Source organism: Mirounga angustirostris, unplaced genomic scaffold (genome assembly GCF_029215605.1).
Source record: "Mirounga angustirostris isolate CCGP_5_RB_7025 unplaced genomic scaffold, mMirAng1.0.hap1 SCAF_6, whole genome shotgun sequence".
Classification (NCBI taxonomy): Eukaryota; Metazoa; Chordata; class Mammalia; order Carnivora; family Phocidae; genus Mirounga; species Mirounga angustirostris.
The window spans coordinates 37,519,157-37,545,394 of record NW_026991714.1 but is presented as its reverse complement, the minus strand read 5'-3'; the positions used below and the strand labels follow the sequence as shown (position 1 = coordinate 37,545,394).

The 26,238-nt window shown below is 35.7% G+C and overlaps 1 protein-coding gene across 3 annotated transcripts in view; it reads right to left on the bottom strand.

Moving 5' to 3' along the window:
* The window catches only part of PPP2R5A (protein phosphatase 2 regulatory subunit B'alpha), a 72,983-nt gene that overhangs the window by 45,964 nt on the left and 781 nt on the right, over positions 1–26,238 (bottom strand). Inside the window, exon 1 of one of the 3 annotated variants that reach the window (XM_045877180.1) lies at positions 25,947–26,037. The exons of 1 other annotated variant lie outside the window; for it this stretch is intronic. In XM_045877180.1, coding sequence (XP_045733136.1) covers positions 25,947–26,022 — 76 coding nt within the window. In that variant the 5' untranslated portion in view covers positions 26,023–26,037. Of the gene's footprint in view, positions 1–10,841; positions 11,470–25,946; positions 26,038–26,238 lie in introns of those variants that run through there. One more of the 3 variants, XM_054507974.2, reaches the window with a different exon arrangement.

Genomic DNA, 26,238 nt, shown 5'->3' with positions numbered 1-26,238 from the left:
AATGCATATTAGAAATGACAAATTTGTTTATCTCTTCCCCATCACTCTAAGACTAAACCAAAAAAAAAAGAATATAGGGGTGTGTGTGTGTGTGTGTGTGTGTAACCCCACAATAACAAAGAGAATGTTCACTAATATTAATAGAAAGGATCACCAGACATTCAAGGAAGGCCTTGAAACATGAAAGAAAACTAAATAAACAGAAAAAAATGACCCCAAAGGGTTAATTTAGCATATCACTTTGAAATTTCAGATGCCCAGGAGAAAAGACTAAAAGCTTTCAGATTAAAAACAACAACAACAACAACAACAAACTCACAAAAGAACCAGAAGCAGATATCCATTAGATTTCTTATCAGCAAGAGTGATGCCAGAAGATAATGGGGCTCTATCATTCGAATTTGAATGCCAGTCTACAACTGTGTAACTAGCCAACTATCAATAAAGTATAATGATTCAATAAGGGCATTTTCAGACATGCAAATACTTTGAACAATTAGCACCCTCACAACCTTTCTTTGGAAATTACCTGAGGACATAATTCAGCAATAAAGGAAAAAAAGAAAGGGAATCCAGGAATAGGGGAATCAATCCAGAAAAGCAGTAAAATCCTACAGAGCAACTGAGCCATCTATTAGAACAGGAGGAAAGAAGCCCCATGAGAGTGATGCCTACAGGAGGATCAATCAATGGGATATCTTATTATACGGAAAAAAAACTTGAGAGTATGTCAAAAAGTGCAAGAAAAATAAACACAATTAGAAACTCCAGGAAATACTAAAAAGACTATTTAAGGAAATGTAATTACATTATGTGGCTCTGAAGCCTATACAGTCACACAACATATGCCATGCTGACTTTCGACTTTTAGAATTACAATTTAGAGAAAACTTAATATAATGGTGTAGAAAATGTTACTAAACTTAAAAATGTGAAGATAACTAAAGTTGAGGGTGAAAAGAGAGGAGAAACCGAGAGGCACCACCTTTCCAAGTTCATTTCCCTCTACTTCCCCTTTTATATCCCATATTCCATTTATGCTGACACCTGGAAGTTTCCTGTTTTATATGCACCGGCTGGAATGCACTCTCTCATCATTATTTTTTAACCCCTTCAGAAGCGAACACAAGACAGAGCCCACCTAAACACTAACCAATGAGAAAAAACTTTAGCCAAAGGATTTCAAGTCTACCAGAACCATTAATGGTGTTTAAACATGACTATATCCCCTGCTATGAGAGAATTAGGGTATTTTAGCCTAATACCATTATTTATAAAACTTCCTTTGTTCTAATTTCATACTTAGCAAGTGTACTAGTTTTAAATTTTGTCCACAAATTATCTGACACTCTTCTCTTCAAAAGGTTTAATTTAATCTCCTATAAATGTGGGCTGGACTTGGTGACTTGCTTCTAGGGAACAAACTCAGTATTGCATTAGTGAAGCTACGTGACTTTCAACTCTAGGTCATAAAAGGGAGGCTATGTGACTTGCAAGACGGGTTCTTCCTAAAAAGAACCAGGGTCACATGAGGCCTCAAGGTTCATAGAATAAACTGTTAGAGAAAAATAATACCTATGTAGTTGAGGATATAGTCTGGTTGATTACACTAATTCATCTGATATTAGCAAACTTTGTGAAAATTTTTGAAGATCTAGAATCTTTATGAAAATGTGGTAAGGAAGTTTTACACTATACTTTTTGGTGTCAGTTTATGAAACTCACTTAGGAAGACTGTACCACTAAGTAAAGATATCTCTGAGTTAATGTCTGAGGCTATTCCTCTGTCTTATACACTCAGATACATGGTTTCTTTTTATCATACACAGTACAAATATAAATTAACCAAGTTCATGACATAGTAATAAATGCCAGTTTATTAATTTAGGATGAGAAATCATTCCTCAATGTACTATATTAGAATATTCCAGTTATGTATTCCTTAAGCAGGCCTAAAGAAGCAGCCAAATCATAATCAGAATGATGTTTGGTGTTTTAATTTTCTAATGCTTACTAATAAATTATCCCAAATTTAGTGTCTTAAGACAATAATTATTATCACAGTTTCTTTGGGTCAGAGATTCAGACAGAACACAGCAAGGACAACTTATCTCAACTCCATGATGTCTTAAGGCCTCAGCTAGAAAACTAGAAAGAGGTGGAATCCTGTGAAGACTAAATCACTCATATGTCTGATAGTTAATTCAGGCTTTTGACTGAAGGTCTAGCTGGGGCTAGTGCCAGAACCCCCCCATGTGGCCTCTCCATGTGAGTTTCCTCACAATATGGTGACTGAGTTCCAGGGTAAGTAATTTGAGAGGTCGGTCTAACAAAAGACACGAAAGACTCTTATGAAGAAAGCTAAAAACTTTTATGAAATATATAAAAGATAGGGCACCTGGGTGGCTCAGTTGGTTAAGCGACTGCCTTCGGCTCAGGTCATGATCCTGAAGTCCCTGGATCGAGTCCCATATCGGGCTCCCTGCTCAGCAGGGAGTCTGCTTCTCCCTCTGACCCTCCCCCCTCTCATGTGCTCTCTGTCTCTCATTCTGTCTGTCTCAAATAAATAAATAAAATCTTAAAAAAAAAAAAAAGAAATATATAAAAGATATAAATAACAGAGATAAGCCATAATTATGAATGAGAAGACTCAATGTCTTTCCCTATGAATATACAGGGAATGCAATTTGGATTGCAACATGACGCTGCAATCAATCAACAGGGTGTTTTGTTGGAACTTGAAGAGTTGCTCTTAAAATTCATCAGGAAAAACGAAGAGCCAAGAAGAGCCAAGATGATTTTTAAGATGGAGAGAAAACTAATCTTACTATATATAGTAATTAAAACTACATGATTTGGGGCAGGAATAGATAAAAAGACCACTGGAAAAGAAAAAATAAGGTAACTTGGGACATTCTAGTGCAACATATACAGAAGATTAATATATAATAGAGTCGGGTTTTTTTCAATGTCAGTTGTGAATTTTAATTTAAAAAATTATGCTAGGACCACTGACTATTCATAAGGGAAAAAAAATTAGATCCCTCCCTCACACCATTTATAAAAATTAATTCCAACCAGAAAACTAAAAGACCAAATGTGAATAGGAAAACTATAAAAGATTTTATTTTATAACCAACTCTGGACTGGCATCCAGAATGCAGAAAAGAACATCTACAAATCAATAAGAAAAAGACAAATCTACAGAAAAGGGCACATGAAACATAAATGACCAATAAACATGAAAAGACATTCAACCACACTGGAAAGCAGAAAAATATAAGTATATAAAAACCATATATATGAATTTATGTATGAAATGCCATACTATCATTTCATACCCATTGCATAAGAATGACAGAAAGTGTGGCCAACATTTCTGCTTCCACCAGACTATCATTCCCTCTCTAAACTACTAAAAACTGGACAAAATATGTGAAATAACTGCTCTCAGATGCTGAAAAACAGGCAATATGGGACTGTGATCCCTGAGAGAACTAAAACAGAGTGAGGCCCACAATCATACCAGCTCTCTGTTAGCACTTTCCACACTGCACCATAGGGAGAAGCCTCAAAATAGCAAGCAGCCTTACTGAGCTAAATAGTAAGTGGAGATCAGGGTTAATGAGGTGGCTGGAATTTACACATTAAAGTACTAGAGAGAAAGGAACTATAGAGAAGGAATTTCTATTTTTCTATTTACAGTTAAGTGATGATACTTTTTTTTTTTTTTAAGATTTTATTTATTTATTTGACAGAGAGAGACATAGCGAGAGAGGGAACACAGCAGGGGGAGTGGGAGAGGGAGAAGCAGGCTTCCCCGCGGAACAGGGAGCCCGATGTGGGGGTCGATCCCAGGGTCCTGGGATCACGACCTGAGCCGAAGGCAGACGCTTAACGACTGAGCCACCCAGGCGCCCCTGATACAACTTTTTTATTCTGCTTACATAGCAAGTCTTTTCTAAAAAAAATTTTTAAGAGCGAGCAAGACACAGCACATGCACATGTGCTGGGGTGGGGAGGACAGAGACAGAGAATCCCAAGCAGACTCCATGCTGTGTGTGGAGTCTGACTTGGGGCTCGATCTCACAACCCCAAGATCATGACCTAAACCAAAACCAAGAGTCAGAAGCTTAACTTAACCCAGGCACCCCAGCAAGTCATTTTTGAATATAAAACCAACCTTGGATTCTGGAATGAATCCTACATGATCATGATATATCATCCTATTTATATGCTGTTAAATTCAATTTACTAATATTCTGTATAACATTTTTGCATCTAAGTTCATAAGGGATATTGGTAATTTCATTTTCTTATAATGTCCTTGTCAAGGTTTTTAATTAGGATTCAATGAATAGGTATAAGACTTGTTCAGATTTTTGTTTCTTTTTGTGTCAGTTTCAGAAAGCTATTTATTAAGGGATTTTCCCAATTTCTTTTTCAAATTTATTGGCATAACTATATACTTGAAAGCTATAAATTCCTAGGAAAGAGTAAGGTACTAATTATTACTACAAAGGAAGCTAAAATTTTAGCCACAGGAAGTACAACTTCTAGCAAGACAAGGTAAAAAGCTCCACCAGAACTCTGCCCAGGGAAACAGATGAAAATTATTTTTAAAACAAACTTTGGAAGCCTCTGGAAATGGTCCTAAGGCAAAAAGCAAATGAGGAAACATCTATCTAAGAATAATCATGAAAATTTGTTAAGAACAACAAGAATGTGTGGTATTTGAACAAAGATAGCTACCTGCCTCTCTCCTCCCAGCTTAGCTAGGCAGAAACTCCACTCTAGAGATGTGCAGCCAAGGACACAAGGATCCCTTTACCACCAGCTCCCTGTCAGATAGCTTTCTTCAGGTGAGGAACTCTAACCCTGCCCATAACTATCTATTACTGAGACTAAGTTCTGGGCCAGTGCAGTTGAGAAGAGGGGCCCCCTTCTTTTGCCCAACTCCTGGGATAGAGGCTCTATTTGGTACAGCACCACTGAGAATACTGGGGCTGCCATTACCTTAGTTCTGGTCTATAAAGGTGGTAGTTCCATGCTGGAAGAGGTAAGCCAAAAGATCCAAGAAGATCTCAAGCTATTGCTCCCTCTCCATCTCCTGCTCAGCTCCTGAAGTGGGGTGTCACTCAGAGAGAAACATGCCATTGTCCCTATCCCCACCCAACTCTGGAAGCTCTAACTCAGAAATTTTGCTGGGGGGAGAAGCAAACCATAAAACAGCTGTTAAGTCTCTTCCCAAAGGTACTGACTTTTTTTTTAAAGATTTTATTTATTTATTCATGATAGACAGAGAGAGAGAGAGAGAGAAACAGAGGGAGAAGCAGGCTCCCAAGGAGCAGGGAGCCTGATGCGGGACTTGATCCCAGGACCCTGGGATCATGACCTGAGCCGAAGGCAGACGCTTAACCATCTGAGCCACCCAGGTGCCCCAAAGGTACTGACTTCTTTTCTAACAGAGCATAGAAAAGTTCAAGGTTAGGGGTGCTCTCAAAAAACATGGGAGTTGTGGTGAAAGGCAATGGGAAGATTTATAGATTCAATGAGGAAACAGGCTTTAGCCAGGTAGTTTACAGGAGAATACCAGGAAAAGAAACAGCTCGGAGGAGCCCTCCTGGTGTCAGAACAAATATCAGACACTGACCTCAGGAACTATTCCTTCAAAGGAGCCTGAATTTAACTGGATTAGTCAGAAAAAATTAGAAGAACAATTTATGCCCCAGAGCATTGTTGAAAACAATTAAATAAGCTGGAAGTCACTGGAATTTAAAGTTGGAGGTGTAGTTAGGAAAACATAGAGAGACCTGTCCAAAGCATATCATCTCAGGGTGTTTACTGGCATGCCTAAAGCTGCACCTCTCCGAGGAACAACATTAGACCAGTCACTAAACAAAAAAAACAAATAACACCACCTCTGAGGGGTGGGGCCAGTACCCAGCACTGTGTTGCTATAATACATTAAATACATTATCTAAAATGTTCAGTTTACAACAAAAAAGATTATAAGATATGCAAAGAAACAGGAAAGTATGTCCCATATACAAAGAAAAAAAAAAAGGGAGGCAACAGAAACTGCCTGTGAGAGCAACCAGATGTTGGATTAACAGAAAATGACTTCAAAGGAGCCATTATATATATTCAAAGAACTAAAAGTAACCACGACTAATGAAGTAAAGAAGATGTGATTATGTCACATCAAATAGAGAATATAAAGAGACAAAATTTACCAAAAAAAAAAAAAAGAGAGAGAAAGAGAAAGAGAGAAACATGAAAATTCTGCATTAAAAAGTACAATAACAAAATGAAAAATTCACGAGAAGGACTCAACAGTAGATGTGAAATGGCAGAAGAAAGAATCAGGGAAGTTTGAAGATAAACTGAAAGAGATTATAGAATCTGATTAGAGAAAAAAAGGTGAATAAAAATGAACAGAACTTCAGAGATCTGTGGGACACCATATAGTATACCACATGTACATAATAGGAGTACTAAAAGAAGAGGATAAAAAGGAGCAAAAAAAAAAACCAAAACAAAACTGAAGAAATAATGACTGAAAACTTCCCAAATTTACTGAATAACGCTAATCCACATACCCAGAAAGCTCAAACAAACTCTAAGGAGGAAAAATCTATGGAGATTCCCAGCTACACCATAATAAAAGTGCTGAAAGTCAAAGACAAGGAGAAAATCTTGAAAGCAGGAAAAGAAAAACAACTAGTCACTTACAAAGGTTAAGATTAACAGTTGACTTCTCAGCAGAAACAGCGGAGGCTAGAAAACAAAATAACGTATTCAAACTGCTCAAAAACAAACAAAAAAACCCAAAAAACAAAACAAAAAAAACCTGTCACCAAAAATCCTATATCCATCAAAGCTATCTTCCAAAAATTAAGGTGAAATAAAGACATTTCCAAATAAACAAAAACTGAGAGGCTACCCAGTCCGCCTTACAAGAAACACTGAAAGAATTCCATCAGGCTGAAAGCAAGTGACCACAGAAAGTAATTCAAATCCACACACAAAAAACAAATAACTTCAGTAAAGTTAATTATATAATTATAAAAGGCAGTATTAATAGTATTAATGCATATATTTTTTTTCTCTTAACTGATTCAAAAAACACTGTATAAAGTAATGTATATACAGATATATTTATATATATTTATATATACACTTACAGATATATATATACACACCTCCATACATACATTTATATATACATATATACATATTTATATATATAATATATATAACATATAATATATATATATAATATATAACATATAATATGTATATAATATATATATATATATATAAATAAATAAGATGTTAGGTCATTACCATATAGAAATGTAATACATTTGCCAATAACAGCACAAAGGAGGTAGGTGGGAGCAAACCTGTACTAGGTTAAAGAAATAACTACTGATGGTGAAGTAGTAACTACAACAATGTACTGTTGGGTCTGTAACATTAATAAATGTAACTGAATAACAATAATGCCTTAAAAAGGGGGAAAGGAAATAGAGGAATATAAAAGTAATGTGTCCGGGCACCTGGTGACTCAGTTGGTTAAGTGACTGCCTTCGGCTCAGGTCAGGATCCTGGAGTCCCGGGATCAAGTCCCGCATCGGGCTCCCTGCTCAGCGAGGAGCTTGCTCCTCCCTTTAACCCTCCCCCCTCTCATGTACTCTCTCTCTCTCTCATTCTTGCTCTCTCAAATAAATAAGTAAATAAATCTTTTAAAAAAATAAATAAAAGTAATGTTTCTATATCTCATTGGCACTGAGCTAATATAAATCTGAAGTTGATTCTATTAATATGTATATAAGCCCAAGAACAACCACTAAAAATAAACACAAAAAAATGTAGTAAAAAAAAAAATCATTAAACAAACTTAAATGCTTCTTTGAAAAATATTCACCTAATAGTAAAGAAAGCAGAAAAGGAAGAATATAGCAAAAAAAGGACACAAGACGTAGAAAAAAGAAAAGTAAAATGGCAGGCATAAATCCAACTATATCAAAAAATAACATTAAATATAAATGGAATAAACAATCCAATCAAAAGGCAGAGATTTCATATATAATTTAAAAAGACCTAACAGTATGCTGTCTCCAAAATATAAGCCATGGATTCAAAGACACAGGTAGACTGAAAGTAAAATGATGGAAAGTGATATATCATGCAAATAAACACAAGAAGGCTAGAGTGGTATACTGGTATCAGATAAACAGATTTTAAAACAACAGAAAAAATTACAGAGATAATCATTTTATGATAAAAGGGTTAATTCATGAATAAGATGTGACAATTATAAAAATATGTGCACCAACTAAGAGTTCCAAAATATATGAAGCAAAAACAAAAGTGAAGAAAGAAATGTATAATTCAACAATAACAATTGGAGACTTCAATATCTGACTTTTAATAATGGATAGAACTAGACAGAAGATCAAGGAAATATAAGACAACACTATAAATCAACTAGACTTAAAAGACTTCTATAGAACACTACAGAATTTATATTTACTTTAGAATACTCACCCCAACATCAGCAGAATATATATTCTCACGTACACATGGAAGTCTCCAGGAGAGACCATATGCCAGGTCATAAAACCAACCTCAAAACAATTAAAAACAGAAATACTACAAAGTATGTCCTCGGACCATGGTAGAATGAAATTATAAATCAGTAACAGAAAACAAATTGGGAAACTCACAAATATGTAGAAATTAAACCATAGACACTCCTTAATAACTAATGTATCCAAGAAGGTGTCAAAGGAAACTCAGAAAATACTTTGAGACAAATGAAAATGAAGACACAACATACCAAAACATATGGGATGTAGCTAAAGCAGTTTAGAAGGGAATTTATAGCTGTAAATGCCTATAGAAGAACAAATAAAGATCTCAAATCAATAACCTAACTTTTGCAATTGCAAGTGATCCAGAATAGCCGAAACAATCTTGAAAAAGAAGAACAAAGTAGGAAGACTCATACTTCTCCATTTCAAAATGTACTACAAAATGACAGTAATCAAAACAGTGTGGTACTGATGAAACAACACAATATAGATCAGTGGAACAGAACTGAGAGCCCAGAAATAAAACCATGTACCAACTGATTTCAACAAGGGCCTCAAGATCATTTAATGGGGAAAGCATATTCTTTTTAACAAATATGCTAGGACATCTGAATAGCTACATGCAAAAGAATATATTTGAACTGTTACATCACATCCCATACAAAAATGAACTCAAAATGGGTCAAAGACCTAGGGCGCCTGGGTGGCTCAGTTGGTTAAGTGACTGCCTTCGGCTCAGGTCATGATCCTGGAGTCCCTGGATCGAGTCCCGCATCGGGCTCTCTGCTCGTCAGGGAGCCTGCTTCTCCCTCTGACCCTCCCCCCTCTCATGTGCTCTCTCTCTCTCTCATTCTCTCGGTCTCAAATAAATAAATAAAATCTAAAAAAAAAAAAAAAATGGGTCAAAGACCTAAAAATGCAAGGGCTACCCTATGTAATTCTTAGAATAAAACATAAAGGTAGGGGCGCCTGGATGGCTCAGTTGGTTAAGCGACTGCTTTCGGCTCAGGTCATGATCCTGGAGTCCCGGGATTGAGTCCCGCATCGGGCTCCCTGCTCGGCAGGGAGCCTGCTTCTCCCTCTGACCCTCACCCCTCTCATGTGCTCTCTCTCTCTCATTCTCTCTGTCTCAAATAAATAAAATCTTTAAAAAAAAAAAAAAACCATAAAGGTAAACCTTAATGACCTCAGATTTGGGAAAGATTCTTAGCTATGACACCAAAAGCATGAGGAACAAGAAAAAAAAAGATTATTTGGACTTTTATCAAAACTAAAAACATGCACTTCAAAGAATACCATTAAGAAAGTGAAAAGACAAAGGGACTTGTATTAAAATATATTAAAAATTATAATAATTAAAAATAAAAATTAAATTAAAAAATAATTTAAAATTTTTTTTTAAATTTTTGAAAAAGATTTTATTTATTTATTTGACAGAGAGAGACACAGCAAGAGAGGAAACACAAGCAGGGGGAGTGGGAGAGCGGAGATGCAGGCTTCCCGCAGATCAGGGAGCCCGATCCAGGGCTCGATCCCAGGACCCTGGGATCATGACCTGAGCCGAAGGCAGATGCTTAACGCCTGAGCCACCCAGGTGTCCCAAAAATTATTTGAAAAACTTGAAGACAATTCAATTAAAAATGGGCAAAGGATCTGAAGTGTCATTTCTACAAGGAAGATACACCAAAGACCAAAAAAGCACATTAAAAAATGCTTGACATCATTAGTCATTAGAGAAATGCAAATCATAACCACAAAAAGATCATACTTCGTATCTATTAAGATGACTATAATAAAAAAGTCAGAATAACAAGTGTTGTGGGGGTATGCGGAGATCATAACTGGTGGTGGGAATGTAAATGGTGTGGCTATGGTGGAAAACAGTGAGGCAGTTCCTCAAGCAATTAAACACATAACTACAGGGCGTCTGGGTGGCTTAGTCGGTTAAGCGTCTGCCGTCAGCTCAGGTCATGATCCCAGGGTTCCGGGATCAAGTCCCGCATTGGGCTCCCTGCTCAGCAGGGAGTCTGCCTTTTATAGCAACTTTATTCATAATAACCAAAAGGTAGAAACTCAAATGTCCATCAACTGATGCATGAACAAATAAAATGTGGTGCTAAAGCCATACAATGGATCATTACTCAGCCATAAAGAGAATGAAGTACTGAAACATCTACAACATGGATGAACCTTGAAAATATGCTAGATGAAAAGAAACCAGTGGTATAAAAGACTTACAAAAGACTATATATGATTCCATTCATATAAAATGTCCAGAACAGGGAAATCTATAGAGACAGAAAGTAGGTTAGTGGTTGCTTAGGGAAGGGGATGGATGAGATAAGGAGTAATAGTTAAGTAGTATGGCATTTCTTTTTGAGATTATGAAAATGTTCTAAAATTGACTGTAGTAATGGTTGCACATTACCTGTACATATACTAAAAGCTACTGAACTGCATACTTTAAATGGGTGAATCATATGGTATATGAATTATATCTCAATAAAGCTGTTAAAAAATTTTAGTTCAGTCCTGGTCTCTAAAATATTTTCATATCAAATATGCAAAACATTAAAGTTTAAGGAATTAAAAGCAAGTAAAAGTTTAAAGATCAGTTGTGATTTATTTTATTATTTTTTTTATTTTTTTTATTTTTTTATTCTTATGTTAATAAAGATCAGTTGTGATTTAAAGGTCAAATGCCACTAACCAATAATCATAAAAACTTCATTCTACCACAAATGTATACACAACACATGCCTAGGATACCCCTGTTCTGTCTTTATGCCATCTATACTAATTTATATGGAACATGTAAATGAAAACACAAAAACCATCACATAAAAGGAGAAAGAATATTTTATCAATAGGGCTATATAGGGTTGGTTTTTAAAAATTTTTTTTTTTTTTAAAGATTTATTCATTTGAGAGAGAGACTAGGAGAGCACGAGAGGGGGGAGGGTCAGAGGGAGAAGCAGACTCCCTGCTGAGCAGGGAGCCCGATGCAGGACTCGATCCTGGGACTCCAGGATCATGACCTGAGCCGAAGGCAGTCGCTTAACCAACTGAGCCACCCAGGCGCCCTAGGGTTGGTTTTAATAACAGTTCACTGAATAAAATAGAATATATTCCATAAAGTAAGATAATTTGGAGTTTTCCCTTATAATGGAGTTTTGCTGGTATGTTCTCAAATTCATGTTACCAGAAAATCTAGTTTATATTCATTTCTCTTAAGACCTCAAATACCAAATAGAAGAACAATGCAATTTTAATATATTATCATAAAACCTTTCTTTTCTTGCCCATTTTCATAAAAGTCAATATGATAAACTAAACTTAAGGATAACCAAATTATTTCAAATTGTTCATTGTTAACCCTCTATTTTAGATCTAAGAATAGTTTAAGGTATCAAGTATAATTTGTAACAGAAATAAATTTTATAGGTATAATTTTCCTTAATGGAAAAACCTGTCATATTTCCAATTACTGTTGCTCACATTTTTGAAATCTAAAGTAGGATCTTATATAGGATTCATGCTACAAATTATAGAACAAGCACCGTATCATAGCAACCCAGCAATACCACTACAGTGACACGCTGAGGATGCAATCCAAGATTCTAATTTAAGAAACTGGCACAGAATATAGGACATGTAGCTTTTTTTGGCAATACTCCTAGAACATTAATAACTAAGACTCTAAAATCAGCTTTTATTTGAAACTTTAGAGGATCAAACTATTATAAAGAAACAATAGAAACATTTATTAACAAATGATTCACAGGAAGGCAAATAGAACTTTGTTAAGGATTTATGATTTCATTAAAATTGAAAAATGGTTGGAAAAAACTAGAGGCATCACCTTTTAGGAAATATGAGTACATGCATCCTACCAATTTGATATCATTATCAAATGATATACATTATCAAATGTATATCCTAATATACAAATATTGTTTTAAGAAAACTGCTAGAGGGCGCCTGGGTGGCTCAGTTGATTAAGCGACTGCCTTCGGCTCAGGTCATGATCCTGGAGTCCCGGGATCGAGTCCCACATCGGGCTCCCTGCTCGGCAGGGAGTCTGCTTCTCCCTCTCCCACTCCCCATTTGTGTTCCCTCTCTCGCTGTGTCTTTCTCTGTCAAATAAATAAATAAAATCTTTAAAAAAAAAAAAAAAAAAAAAGAAAACTGCTAGAATACTATCTAAAACTTTAGAGAATATTTCTATGCTTTACTCCATTACTATTCAAATGTGAATACATCCACAACTATTGCATTATAGAAGAATAAGAAGGCACTGTTTGATTTTTATCTCAAAAAAATTAACTTTGTTATCTTTTGTCTTTGAAAACAACTTCTGATAAAGTAGAAAAGAACAAGAAATGAGGATGAGCTAATGGGGCTTGTTATATGAATTCCCTGGAATGTAGAAACTTGGACTTTTGGAAGTAGAATATTGAAAAACATGCTCTTGAGAGAGTACAGGCATATTAACTCATTTCATTGCACTTCGCAGATACTGCATTTTTTACAAATTGAAAGTCTGTGGCAACCCTGCATTGAGTAAGTCTATCGGCACCATTTTTCCAACAGCATTTTCCAATAGCTCACTTCATGTCTGTGTCATATTTTGGTAATTCTTGGAATATTTCAAACTTTTTCATTATTTTATTTGTTATGGTGACTTATGATCAGTGATTACAACTTTCTGAAAGCTGATTAGCATTTTTTAGCAATAAAATATTTTTAAATTAAGGTAGGTACTTTTTTTTTTTTTTAGATATAATGCTATTGCACACTTAAAAGACTACAGTACAGTGTTAATATAACTTTTATATACACTGGGAAATCAAAAAATTCATTTGACTCACTTTATTGTGATATTTGCTTTATTGTGGTGGTCTGGAACCAAACCTGCAATATCTTTGAGATATGCCTATAAGTGGAATATCTGTGTCATCTGCTTAATTCAATGTTTTTTGGTTTCTTTTTTCTGTGTGATAAATTATGAAACACTGTTTTTGCTTAATTCAATTTGAATATAAAATCTGTTATTCATTAAATAAAACAGGTTTTTAGAAGCATTTTGTTTCTCATTTGGAATTTTTGGGGAACAAGAAGTATTAAACAAATCTTTACAGATCAATGCCTCTATAGCTATTTTCAGTTTTGATGACTGTGATGAAGTTCCATCTGGCAACTACTCCTCCCTGTGACTCCTAAGAAACACCTGCTACTGTGTTAAGGAAAGGGATTAACAACTTAACAAGGTTGTTCAAGTCTCTAGAACAGGCCCAAGGTCTACAAATACTCCCACTTCCCCCCATAGATGGGCTTCAGGGTGGTAGTGAATCCAAGAACCCTAAAATTATATATACAATATTGTATATGATATTTTCTGAGAAGATGATGCATTTCTTTAATCAGGTTTTCTAAGAGATCCATGTATAACCTCCCTAAAATTAAATATCAGTGTTCTTAGAAATTATTTCCTCTCCTTTTAATATAAGGAATTTTTTAATCAAGGTTTAAAGTAATTTGATTTAGTATTTCCACATATAAAAACTTTATTCAGAAACAAATCTAAATTAATTTTAATTTTTTCCTTTAAGAAGTATACTATTTCTAATATTCAATTAAAGTAAATAGTGGGTTACATGCAGAACAACATACATTATATGATCCCACTTAATGGGAAAGTATAGAAAGATACTCAAAATTTTAAGAGACGTTTCCTCTGGGGGTTTTTATTTTCTATCCTTGTAAGATTCTTTTTTGACTTGATTTTAACAGTGAAGTCTGTAAGTTTTTATAAAAATAATAAAACCACTATAAAGGAAATAGGGTAGTTAAGAATATAACATATCTTGGGCGCCTGGGTGGCTCAGTTGGTTAAGCGACTGCCTTCGGCTCAGGTCATGATCCTGGAGTCCCGGGATCGAGTCCCACATCGGGCTCCCTGCTTGGCGGGGAGTCTGCTTCTCCCTCTCCCACTCCCTGTTTGTGTTCCCTCTCTCGCTGTGTCTTTCTCTGTCAAATAAATAAATAAAATCTTTAAAAAAAAAAAAAAAGAATATGACATATCTTACGGCATAGTCTTTAAGTGAGTTTATTTTAGAAAACCATGAAAACTGAAACTCACTCATGACTCACAGCAAGTATTGTATCCTAAAATAGTCATTCCTATTCCACAGAAGCTACTTTTCTAGACCTTAAAAAAAAAAAAGCAGTTCTCAAAATACCAAAATATGTTATGTGTAAGGTCATCCATGTGGTCGAAATTAAAAACAGGATATCAAAATATATGAAAGACCAAAATCAGTGCCTGGGTACTTGGTAGCTAGGTAAAATCTGGGTTATTTTTAAGTTTCCTAAATGAATGATAGAAATTTCCTCTGAAGGAAACATGACTATTAAAACTAAATGAAAAAAAAAAACAAAAAAAAACACTAAATGCCCCTTAAAAGGTGCATTGTTACATTTACTACTTTATTTCCATTTTGAATTCAAATTTGGGCTGGTTCATTCACTGGAAGGACAAACGTATGTGGAAAACTACTTAAGCAGATGACATCATCCAATTTATTTTTCTAGAGGTTTTATAGGAGAATAAAATCAGTAAAGCGACAGATGAATTCGCCCAACTGTCTTTTATATCCAAGTCTTAGTTATTTTGCCTCAATTTATTTCCTACCTCAAATTGGGAAATAATGATCTGAAAGACTATGCTAATGTGGCCACAAACATAAGGGAGACTGAAATATACACAGCATTTCCAAAAGAGAGGCAAAAATAAGTAGAGTCTGATCAGTTCCTGATATTCCATAATAACTCATTAAAACTGCTAATTATAGATTATAACTTTAACTCCAAAACATAAATCTAGCTCTGACAAAAGTGCTGAGTGATTAAAAGTTCACTTCATCTTGTGTCTCAGTACTCATTCATGAAACAAATGTTAAATGTTCTCCAATGGAAATTTTACATTACTTAAAAAAGGGAGGAACAGTGCTAAAAGGAAGACACCAAAGAAGATCAATTATTTTTATACCAGCACAAGTTAAGAAATAAAAATCCTCTGCATTGAAGATTCTTAGAAAAATGTTCAATAGTGGTCTACTTGCCCAGGACCTAAAAGAAGTCAGTATCTTGACAAGGTTCAATTACTATTATTTCTCCTTTGTACTGTTAGGAAATAAGGTATTAATATTGCTTTAGTGCAGGCAATACACATCTTCAGTTTAATATTATAGAGGAAGAATCAAAAACCAACTGAAAAGATACTGAGCTACGTATGACCTGCACAAACATATAACCTACCTGTTTTTGTTTCTTCATCAAAAAAATGCTAAAATTAGGGTTGTATGTAAACATTACGGGACTCAGTTATAAGTCAGTATAAAATTGTGAATCACTGCATGACACAAAATGGTGCTTTTCTTTAAGTCAATCTAATAGTTTTTGCTTCATTATTTCATTCAATAAATAAAACAACCAAGAACTGATTACCTAAATACTGGGGAAGAAGATACAGATCTCAGTCTTGGAGCACTCAACTTACACTCTAAAGGCAGAAAACAAGTAAGTAACTCTAACCTTACTCATGCACTTCTCCCAACGTATTTTGTGATGTCCCTCATACATACACCATCTGGTAGACACAGACATTCCACTGAATAGTGAATAGATAATCCCAATTTGGCCAGAAGACCAAGGAGCCAACATCACAAACTATGACCATTTTCTAAAAGGCAAACTTGAAAATCTTCTAATTAATGTTTAGAAGTCATAGAAATTGCCAAATGGGTACTCCATGGTTCATGCTTCCAAAAGAAATCTATTTGATATTCTTACTTGGGTTTCCAAAAGACATCTCAAACTTCAAATTTCCAAAATTCAATTCTGGATTTTCCCTCTATATCTGGTTCCTTCTTTAATGTATTCCTTCTCAGTGGTGGTAGACCTACCCACTCAGTGGTCCAAGCTAAAGCACCGGAAAATCACCCTTGATTCCTACCTTCCTTCTCCACCTCCCCTCAAATAATTAACAAGTCCTATCTAAGATATATCCCAAATACATCTTTCTTTCCATTTCAACTACTACCACCCCTAGCCCAAGTCATGCCATGTCTCACCTTGCCCTAATAAAATAATCTCCTAATTGGTCCTCCTCCTAAAAATCTTGTTCTGCTACAATCCATTCTGCACCTGACAGCTAATGATGAATTTTTTTTCTAATTGTCAAGCTTCCTGAAAGAGATGTCCATACTTACAGACTTGACTTTAACAATTTCCATTCATTCCTCACTTTACAGAAATTTCAAGTCTATCAATCCTCAGAAATGCCTCTCAAGTCACCAATGTTAGACTACCAAACCCATGGAAACTTTTCAGCTCTTATTTAACTTGTCAACAGCTCCTTTCAATGTTACTAGTTCTCCACCCTCATTTTTTTAAAAAAAGATTTATTTTTTGTGAGAGAGAAAGAAAAAGAATGTGCACACGCACAAGCAGGGGTGGGGGGAGGGGCAGAGGGAGAAGCAGACTCCCCGCTGACCAGGGAGCCTGATGAGGGACTCGAACCCAGGACCCTGGAATCATGACCTGAGCTGAAGGCAGACACTTAACCAACTGAGCCACCCAGGCACCCTTCACCCCCATTCTTAAAGATTCTCTTCCCTTCACTTCCTTGTCTCTCCTCTTACCTGTCTTCCTTTGGATTCCACTCAAGCTGTCTCTCTCGCCTTGAGATTACCCCCTTTCCTCTAATCATCATCTAAATGATGGTTCTTTCCATTTTCCCCCAAATCTGATCTTCCTCTCTTTTTCCCTTTCAGTAAATTGCTATCATGTCTCTAGTTGCCCGAGTTAGAAATCATCATTGGTTTCTCCCTGTCACCAAGTCTTGCCTTAGACGAGGCTACCTTCATCTCGTGTGAATTACTGTGCCAGCATCCTAACTAGTGCTCCTTACTCCCCCATCTCCCAATACACTCTTCATGCTACTATCAGGAGTAAACACATCGGGCGCCTGGGTGGCTTAGTCGTTAAGTGTCTGCCTTCGGCTCAGGTCACTATCTCGGGGTCCTGGGATCGAGGCCTGCATCGGGCTCCCTGCTCGGCGGGAAGCCTGCTTCTCCCTCTCCCACTCCCCTTGCTTGTGTCCCCTCTCTTGCTGTGTCTCTCTCTGTCAAATAAATAAATAAAATCTTAAAAAAAAAAAGGAGTAAACGTAGCACATAGCATCAAGACTATGCTATAGACCCTAATTGTTGCTTCAGTCTCTTCTCTGATCAGTTCTCTATTACAATATCCTTTATCACAGCCACACAGACTGCTGGCAGGTCCACAAATATGCTACACTCATTCACCTCTGGGCTGCTCATATTGCCCATTAGTTGGACCTCTCAGACCCCATCTGTCTTGGCTGAACACCTCTTTAAGGTCTCAGTGTACCTGTTGCTTTCTTCAGGAAACTTTCCCTGATTTCTCTCCTTACATACCAAAACCAGATTGGGTCCCCCATACACTACCCTAGCCACTTACTGCTTACTCTTATCATAAAACATGACAGTAATTGAAACAGCCTTACATGTCTAAATTCCCCACCAAACTACAAGCTCCTGAAGACATTTAATTTTTTAAAAATTCATCATTTTATTCGCTTTATTAAGTAAAGCTTTAATCTCTAAATTTTAAGCACTATGAACACCAACGAGAGGAAAATATTTCTGTACCAGATTTTGAAAGCAAAGTATTATCTAGTTTTAACAGCAGGCAAACAAAATTTTTCCTCTGGCCAATTAAAAGAATGATAGTGTTAAGTTTTTTGTTTGTTTGTTTGTTTTAAAGCAGATACAGGGGCACCTGGATGGCTCAGTTGGTTAAGCATCTGACGCCTGGTTTTGGCTCAGGTCATGGTCTCAGGTGGTGGGATCAAACCCTGCATCATAGCTCCCTGCTTAGCAGGGAATCTGCTTGGAATTCTCTCTCCCTATGTCTCTCCCCCCACTCTCTGTCTCTCTCTCAAATAATTTTTTTTAAAAAGGCAGATACATATTCCTACAGAAATTATATTTTACTTATGGCTTCAATAGATGTTTATCATTAGGATAGTCTGTCTGAAACACTCCGTTTTGCTAAATCAAAATTCAGAGTTTACAACAAAAACTGTCTCATCTTTTTTACTTTATTAATTTAAAGGCATGGAATTAACAATGTGTTTAAATAATCACTAACTTGTGTAACAGCTGTAATTCTAGATTAACTTTTAGGATTGAGTGTGAAACAAAGGCAAAACCACTTAAAAGAGAAAATGTGTAATTTCTGAAGCCATATTTAAAATTTGATACTTCTGAACTACAAGTTTTAAGTCCAGTCATTAAAAAATTCTTGTTTCAGACATTTAACCCTTTTTTAGGTACTGCCCATACAGTTCATTCATTAACAAAGCAAAATCTGAGAAAACATCTAGGAGCTTAAAAACCCCGTATTTTCTCCCTACATTAAAGAAAGCTTCTCTGATGAAATGACAAGCAAGAACAAGAGTGAAATGGATTCCCAGTGAAGGCTAAACTACAATGACTTCTGTGGTCCCATTCACCACCAGAAGGCTCAACTAGATATAACATCATGGTAAGGTTATAGTAGCTGCAATTAGCATCACCATTCCAGTAGGAGGAGTGTGTTCCCAAGAAATCCCTTGCCTTCAGTGTCCAAGTTAGAAATAGGTTCTCTGAATTTTATGTGAGCCTATCATATTCAGCAAATTACTCCTCCAAAAATCATAATGTGTTTCTTTAGAATTCCTGATCCAAATTGCAGGATCTCTAAAATTCACCAATACTCATTCAAAAAGCCCACATAAACAAATTCCTTCAGGGAAGACTTCAAACAGATACACATAAAAAGTAAATTTGAAACTGCTTATTAGTCAATATCCTGCTCAGACAAGTAGAGTTTATTTTGCATAAACCTACTCTGTCATGTAAAACTCTTTCAGCAAATCATTTAGGTTCCTTGTTACACAATAATGCATTAAAAGTAATTATATATTTAAAATGTGTTCCTTTCATCTCCTTCAAGGACATCCTTATAAAGATTGCAACTCAAATTTAGAAATTACTGCAAACTAATTATTTGAGTTCATTTAATGTTTGTATACACATGTCCAGGTTGGGAGTCAACCCAGTACTATTTTTTTCCACACAAACGTTACACACACCTTTCCTAGCAAGAAATCTATCAATAATGTTACATGTCGCTTAAACCAGTCATTTGCAAAGCATAAATACAAGAGGAAACAAGCTTTCGTTTTAAACCTACATTTACTATTTACTGTCATGGTATCAAAAGCCCAGAATTTATTTACTTAAAAACCCTGAACTAGACTTAGGCACAAATACATTAAAATAAAAAAGAAGAGAACCAATCTGCTGATAGATAGCATCAAACATCACTGAACAAACGTCACTGAAAGAAGCACCATCATCAATAACTGGGTGGGGGAAGGGGTGTTAAGGGAAGACAGTCAAAAGACAACAGGTAATTTCTTCGACAAAACAGTTGTTCTAACTACATAATTACATTTACTATGCACAGAATGCTGTATTTGGTACCACAATGGGGTATGAAAACACAGATGACTTCTGCTTTCAAATTCTTTCATTCTGGAGAGAGAACATCACTCCCTAAACAAATGAACACTGATTCAAAACAAGAAATCAACAAATACAAGTCTTATTCAAATTGGATAGCAGAAAGGCCAAAACCAAAATAGGAACATGAAATATAAGTGGTACCAGGTCCTTGATGCTTTACCTTCAATAAAAAGCTGTAATCAAGATTAAGATGATAGAAGTAAAAATATTGTGCAAAAAAATTTCTTGTTGCCGAATAAGAAGGCATGACCAAAAATAGTTATATTCAAGAATAGTTCATTTGCTTAATACCTAATATTCAACACATACACTAGTAATATTAGTTCTAAATCTTAAAGAAGCAGAACAATGCTTTTAGTGTATAGCAAATATTAGTTTTATACTCCAAAATTATTGGAATCACCATGTTGCCCTGAATGATGGAATTAAAAACCCTCTATATGTTCTCACTTTCATTTTACTCACTCACAGCTCTAAAATCAGAGAAAAGAAAAACAGACCACAGTTGAGTTTTAATTATGATAACTACAGAAAAGTCCTATAGAATCAGCTCATCATACCTAAAACTCCAGAATCTAACTAACATCCCTTCAGGAAAGCATCTGATTAGCCACAGGGGGCAGCAAAGTTAAGAGAGTGAAAAGTAAATAGCAGGAGGTGAAGTGAGGGCAGGAAATGTTAATAGGCTGGGTAATGAGCCATGAGTATCAGAGAGAAAAGGACAAAGTCTCAATTAATGAATTAAATCAACAGACAGATAATGCTAAATTACTGATTCTCAACCCTGGCTGCACATTAGAATCACCCTGGGAGCTTTTAAAAATACAAATGCCTGTATCATACCTTAGGCCAATTAATTTAGAATCTCTTGAGGGTGGGCCTCAGCATTGATATTTTTTAAAGCTTTCCTCCAAGTGTACAGCCACAGCTGAGAACCAGAGTGCTAAACACAAAAATAAAAATAAGCTAGTCTCCATTACCAGCTTTTTACAATTTAAAAAGTTAAATTTCAAAAATAAAGCACAAAAACCTATTTCCCAAATATATTATTTTTGTTGATAAACTTGTCTTTCTCATCCCAAGAGGTTCAAAAACTCATTAAGAACTAATTCATCTTTGTGATTTTATCAAGGAAAAATGTGATTCTTATAAATAAAAATGATTAAACTGATGCAGAAAGACAACTCAAGTTTACTATTTACAGGATAGCGCTCTATCCCAAGGATCACACTATTTTAACTAAATACATTTTACTGCACTATCACTTTATTCAATTAGACACTTCATACAATAATTCCAAAATTCAATTAAGGATCAGAGGAGGTAATAAAATTGGGGGGAAAAAGAAATTTGACCCTAAATAGGAATTCTGAAGATGTTAAATTAAACTTAATTAGAGGAGCACCTGGGTGGCTCAGCCGTTAAGCGTCTGCCTTCGGCTCAGGTCATGATCCCAGGGTCCTGGGATCAAGCCTCACATCGGGCTCCCTGCTCGGCGGGAAGCCTGCTTCTCCCTCTCCCACTCCCCCTGCTTCTGTTCCTGGTCTCGCTAACTCTCTCTGTCAAATAAATAAATAAAATCTTTAAAATAAATAAATAAATAAATAAACTTAATTAGAAAATTTTTCCTTCAGGTAGAGGCCAGCAATGGATATTATGTTATCAATTTCTCTAAGAAGTATATCCTAAAAAAAATTTATTAAAAAATAATCTTCCAGAAGAAATTTGACATTACTTTCAGAAAACACACCCTAAAATGACAAAAATGTGTTATATCCCTTTGCAAACATTTTTCTTGATATATTCAGATGAATTTCAACTCTCCTTTAGTGCCAACCCAACTACAAATAGGGATTTGGGGTTTAGAGAAATGCTATTAACTTTGAGAAGACCTATAAACCTTAAAAGTTGAGTTAGTAATGTTTCCCCCACCAAAAGAAAGTTAAGATAGTTAAGAAACTTCAGATCATGTCAGTGTTCTTGTTCCAGTTACCCTAAAAGACCACATACCTCAAGGGAAAAAAATTTTTTTTTCCTAAAGGTAAGCAAAGCACTTCAAATCAGCATCACTGTTACTGGCCTGGATACCTCCAGTGGGACCCAGTTTCTAAGAATATACCAACAAAGAATCTGAGTGATACTTAGGAGGTTCTTCACTTCCATCTCAAAGCCGGTTTCATTCTGTTCTTTGCCATTTACCGGCTGTCTCTTAGGAGAAATGCACAACTATACAATTCTACCGGTTAATTCAATTACTTTGCTTGGTAAAAATGTTCTACCTACAGCTTTTAATATTTTAAACAGTCTTAACTCTACCTTATTTCCACTTTCACACTGAAAAATGATATAGCTTTACCTTACTTCACATAAATCATATCTGAAAACTGGTTATAAATAAAATCATGCTTTAAGTACACTAGGAAGGTTTACTATTTACATGAATCCTTCATTAAAAAAATACTCAATCCGGACTTTCAAATATCAAAGAGAATGGGAGCTAACATTCTTTGCCTATTTTTAGATACTTTAATTACATTATTTCACTTAATCCCCACAATCCTGGGGAGACAGAAGGTATTATCCCCATTTTACAGATAAGGAAAACAACTCAGAAAGATTAAAAATTTACCTTTGACCCAGGATTAACCCCAATGACCCAACTCTATCACACTGGATCAAATTTTTATAAAATAGGTTAACAGCAAAAATACTGAAATCATTTGACCTGAGTACCTGTATCAGTTGCAACACCAGATAAATCATAGGCCTGAAACTAAGTTGTTTAAGCCTCAACTTTTTCATTAATAAAATGTGAATGATACTGGTTTCGCACAGAGTTGCTGGGATGACCCAATGAAATATAATGTTTGTAAAAACACACCGAGCTACGGCATGTCAGGCAACAGCATTACCTCAGTAGGCCTGAAAAAGCAAGGGATATCAGATTTAGGAGTTACACCTCTTCAGACTTTCACTTATTATACACAATACTGTTTTATAATTAAAGTATGAAACAACTTGTAAATGCTAAGAATTATATAAATGTAAGGCATCTACTACTTTACCAAGTAAATCCTTCCTGAGACTTAAACAAAATAAGTTAAAACAGGCTGAGAAACTTCCTATTGTATAGAACAGATTTTTTAATGTTAGTTTCCTAACTGTTGGTTACTAGAGGAAAAATTTAAGGTAGAAAAATTAAGTCCTATACTAACCTAAATTTAAAAACAAAAAAATGGTTGATAAAATGCTTCTACTTTTATTTTCGAGTACCTAGTTCTCAGCGGGGAGCTTACAGAATTAACATAACAAGAAAATTTAAAACTGCTTTGAAAAAAATTTTTTTAAGCTATACAATGAGGCAGTTTAATTTTCAGGACCCACATGACAGTTTCTTGTTTTTAAAAAATCCTTTTAACAAGTCTTTTTTATTAAACCCTTTCTATAACAAAAGTTTCCTCTGAACATTTTCCCTATTAAAATCCTGCAACCTACTTACTAAATGATTTTGCACAAATAAACTTCTTATAGAGGAAAAAGTTGGATTATTTTGTTAATACCTACCCATAGTATGCTTTGAGAAAAATAGCTGGCACCTTTCCAGTTTAGATCCATGTGGACAAAGTGTAACATAAGCAGGTTAGTATAAACACTTGAAAGATCTTGGTTGCCCACAAATATCTGAATCTCTCCACAGGAAGATTATATTTCAGAGCAGGAAGAAAAATTCTCTTTCATACACATACTAAAGGGCTTTCCACTGGTTTTTGTTAAGACCACAAATGGAAAAAACTACTACAGACAGAAAAAGCACACAACTCTGTGGTATCAAGTACACTGCCAAAGTACCATGTGAAGCAACTGAATTTTTTTCAAAAAGCACTTTTCAAGCATTTTGGCATTTGGAGTAAAAGTAGCTCTTATTAGTAGGCGATCCAAGAAGGGTCTTATTTCCACAGCTAAATTTGCATAAATTTATCTTGAATACTTAACCTTCCTTTTAAAGAATACTGTATTTTCATGTTAAATATACAGAATTAATCTAAAGTTCCAATTTTATTTTTTCCGTACTAGTGACCAAATACTATAAATAAAACATTCAATGACACCTTCAACTTGTTGAACTATGCACCATGTAATTTAGAGGATTACTGACTCTGCATATTTTTGTCAAGCTTTTAAAAACTGTATTAAAGCTGCATCTCCTAGCTTGATCTACTAATGAAGTTTAATATGCAATTATTTTTATTAAATAAAAGTAAATATATTAATAAGGATAACAGTACTAAGGATCCACAATACCTTACTAAAAAGCAAATTTAATAAATATGAAAAACGCTAGCAGCAAACCTTCAATTATAAACAATTTCACAATTTAATGAAAAAAAAATCAATGATATAAAAACATTTTCATTAAATTTACACTCTGAAATCCATGAATAGCAATCCAATGTCCTACCTAATAGGTAAGATGATATTCTTTTATAGCTATGACATCACTCAAGAATTAAAATCTTGGCAATGCCTACCATTGTGGTTTACCATTGACTATGATATGTAAATTTTAACCATTTTTGCATGCTGAACAACAAATGATAATGCAGCAACACAAGCTACACATATCTTAAAACCTTCTTTCAAAAGCTAGTTGGATTCTGGCTGTGGGATGTCCTTGATTAAAAGCACCCCATGAGGCAGGGCAGTATAGGGTCTGAATGGGGTTCCAAATCTATTGTAGGTCAACTGCGATTTGATCTGGGGTTTTCTTTAGACTCCTAGCCAAACTAAGGCTGGATTCGTAAGTCCAAAGAAAAATCACAGCCAGATTATACTTGAAGGAGATGAAATGGATTGAAAAATCTGAACATGTACCTATTTTAGTAAGGGATCTTTAATTTCCAGGCCTTGCAAACCAGATAATCTAGATTTCTAACAGGTTTTTTTTGGTATAAGAATTGTTTAAAGTGTCTAGGAGCATTATCATCTTGTTCCAAGACGATTTCTATCTCATAAAAAGCGAAGACATGAAAATTATGAAATTAAAAGAGTAATGCACAAAGAATAAACTAGACCACCAGGAAACATTTTATTAAAAATCCTCTAAACCTCGTGGGAAAAGTAAGTGAGCCAAAAGAAGTGCCAAGTTCTCCTGTAAAGCATTAGGCACGGATACGAATTTGAATTACCGTACAAACCTACATAGTCCCTGGAATCCCTGCTTCGCGAACTAAGTTCCTATCCCACTGCAAAGCAACACTATTAACTCTACTTCTCCAAATTTACCGTGTATATCTTCTCAGGCAATAAAGTATTTTAAGTCTTTCTATTCTTTGAGTTAACTATACCATTTAAACATAACGACCCAGTAAATAAGACTACACTACTCAGATTTTTACGCTTGTTCCTTTATAAATAAATCTGAAGACAAGCTAACTCCTAACCGTTGTTTGCGTTAGGATTGCAAACAGATACCGGTCTGTGTGACAACTGGGAACAATCAATGGGAAGGGGAGGTGAGGAAAGGGTGAGTGAGAGCAGACGCTGGGTAACTGGGAAAGTAAAGGAATAATTCAAAGTGTCTGAAAAGCGGAGGAGGGCCTCGGGGAAGTACAGGTCCGAAGGTAGGGCAGGTAGTTAAAGCCGGGCAGGGAAAGACAAGCCCAGAGCAAGAGGGAAGAACTACCTGGCAGGGCGCAGGAGGAGAGTTGCAATCGCAAGGGCAGGTGAGCGAGCGCGCAGGTGGGGATGGGGGCTGGCATCCTCTAGGATGGGAAGCGTTCAGGTGAATCGGGGAGAAGAAAAGCAGCAAAACTCTGAAGAGCAGACCTGTTTGATTCGGGCGGGGGCGGGGGGAGGCAACGTGGGAAACACGACCCAACTACAAGCCCCAGCGCGGCAGAAGGAAAGCCCGGGAGGAAATGGCTCTGGAGGCGCGGGGGCGAGCCCCTGCGCTCTCCCCCGGGGCCGCACCCTCG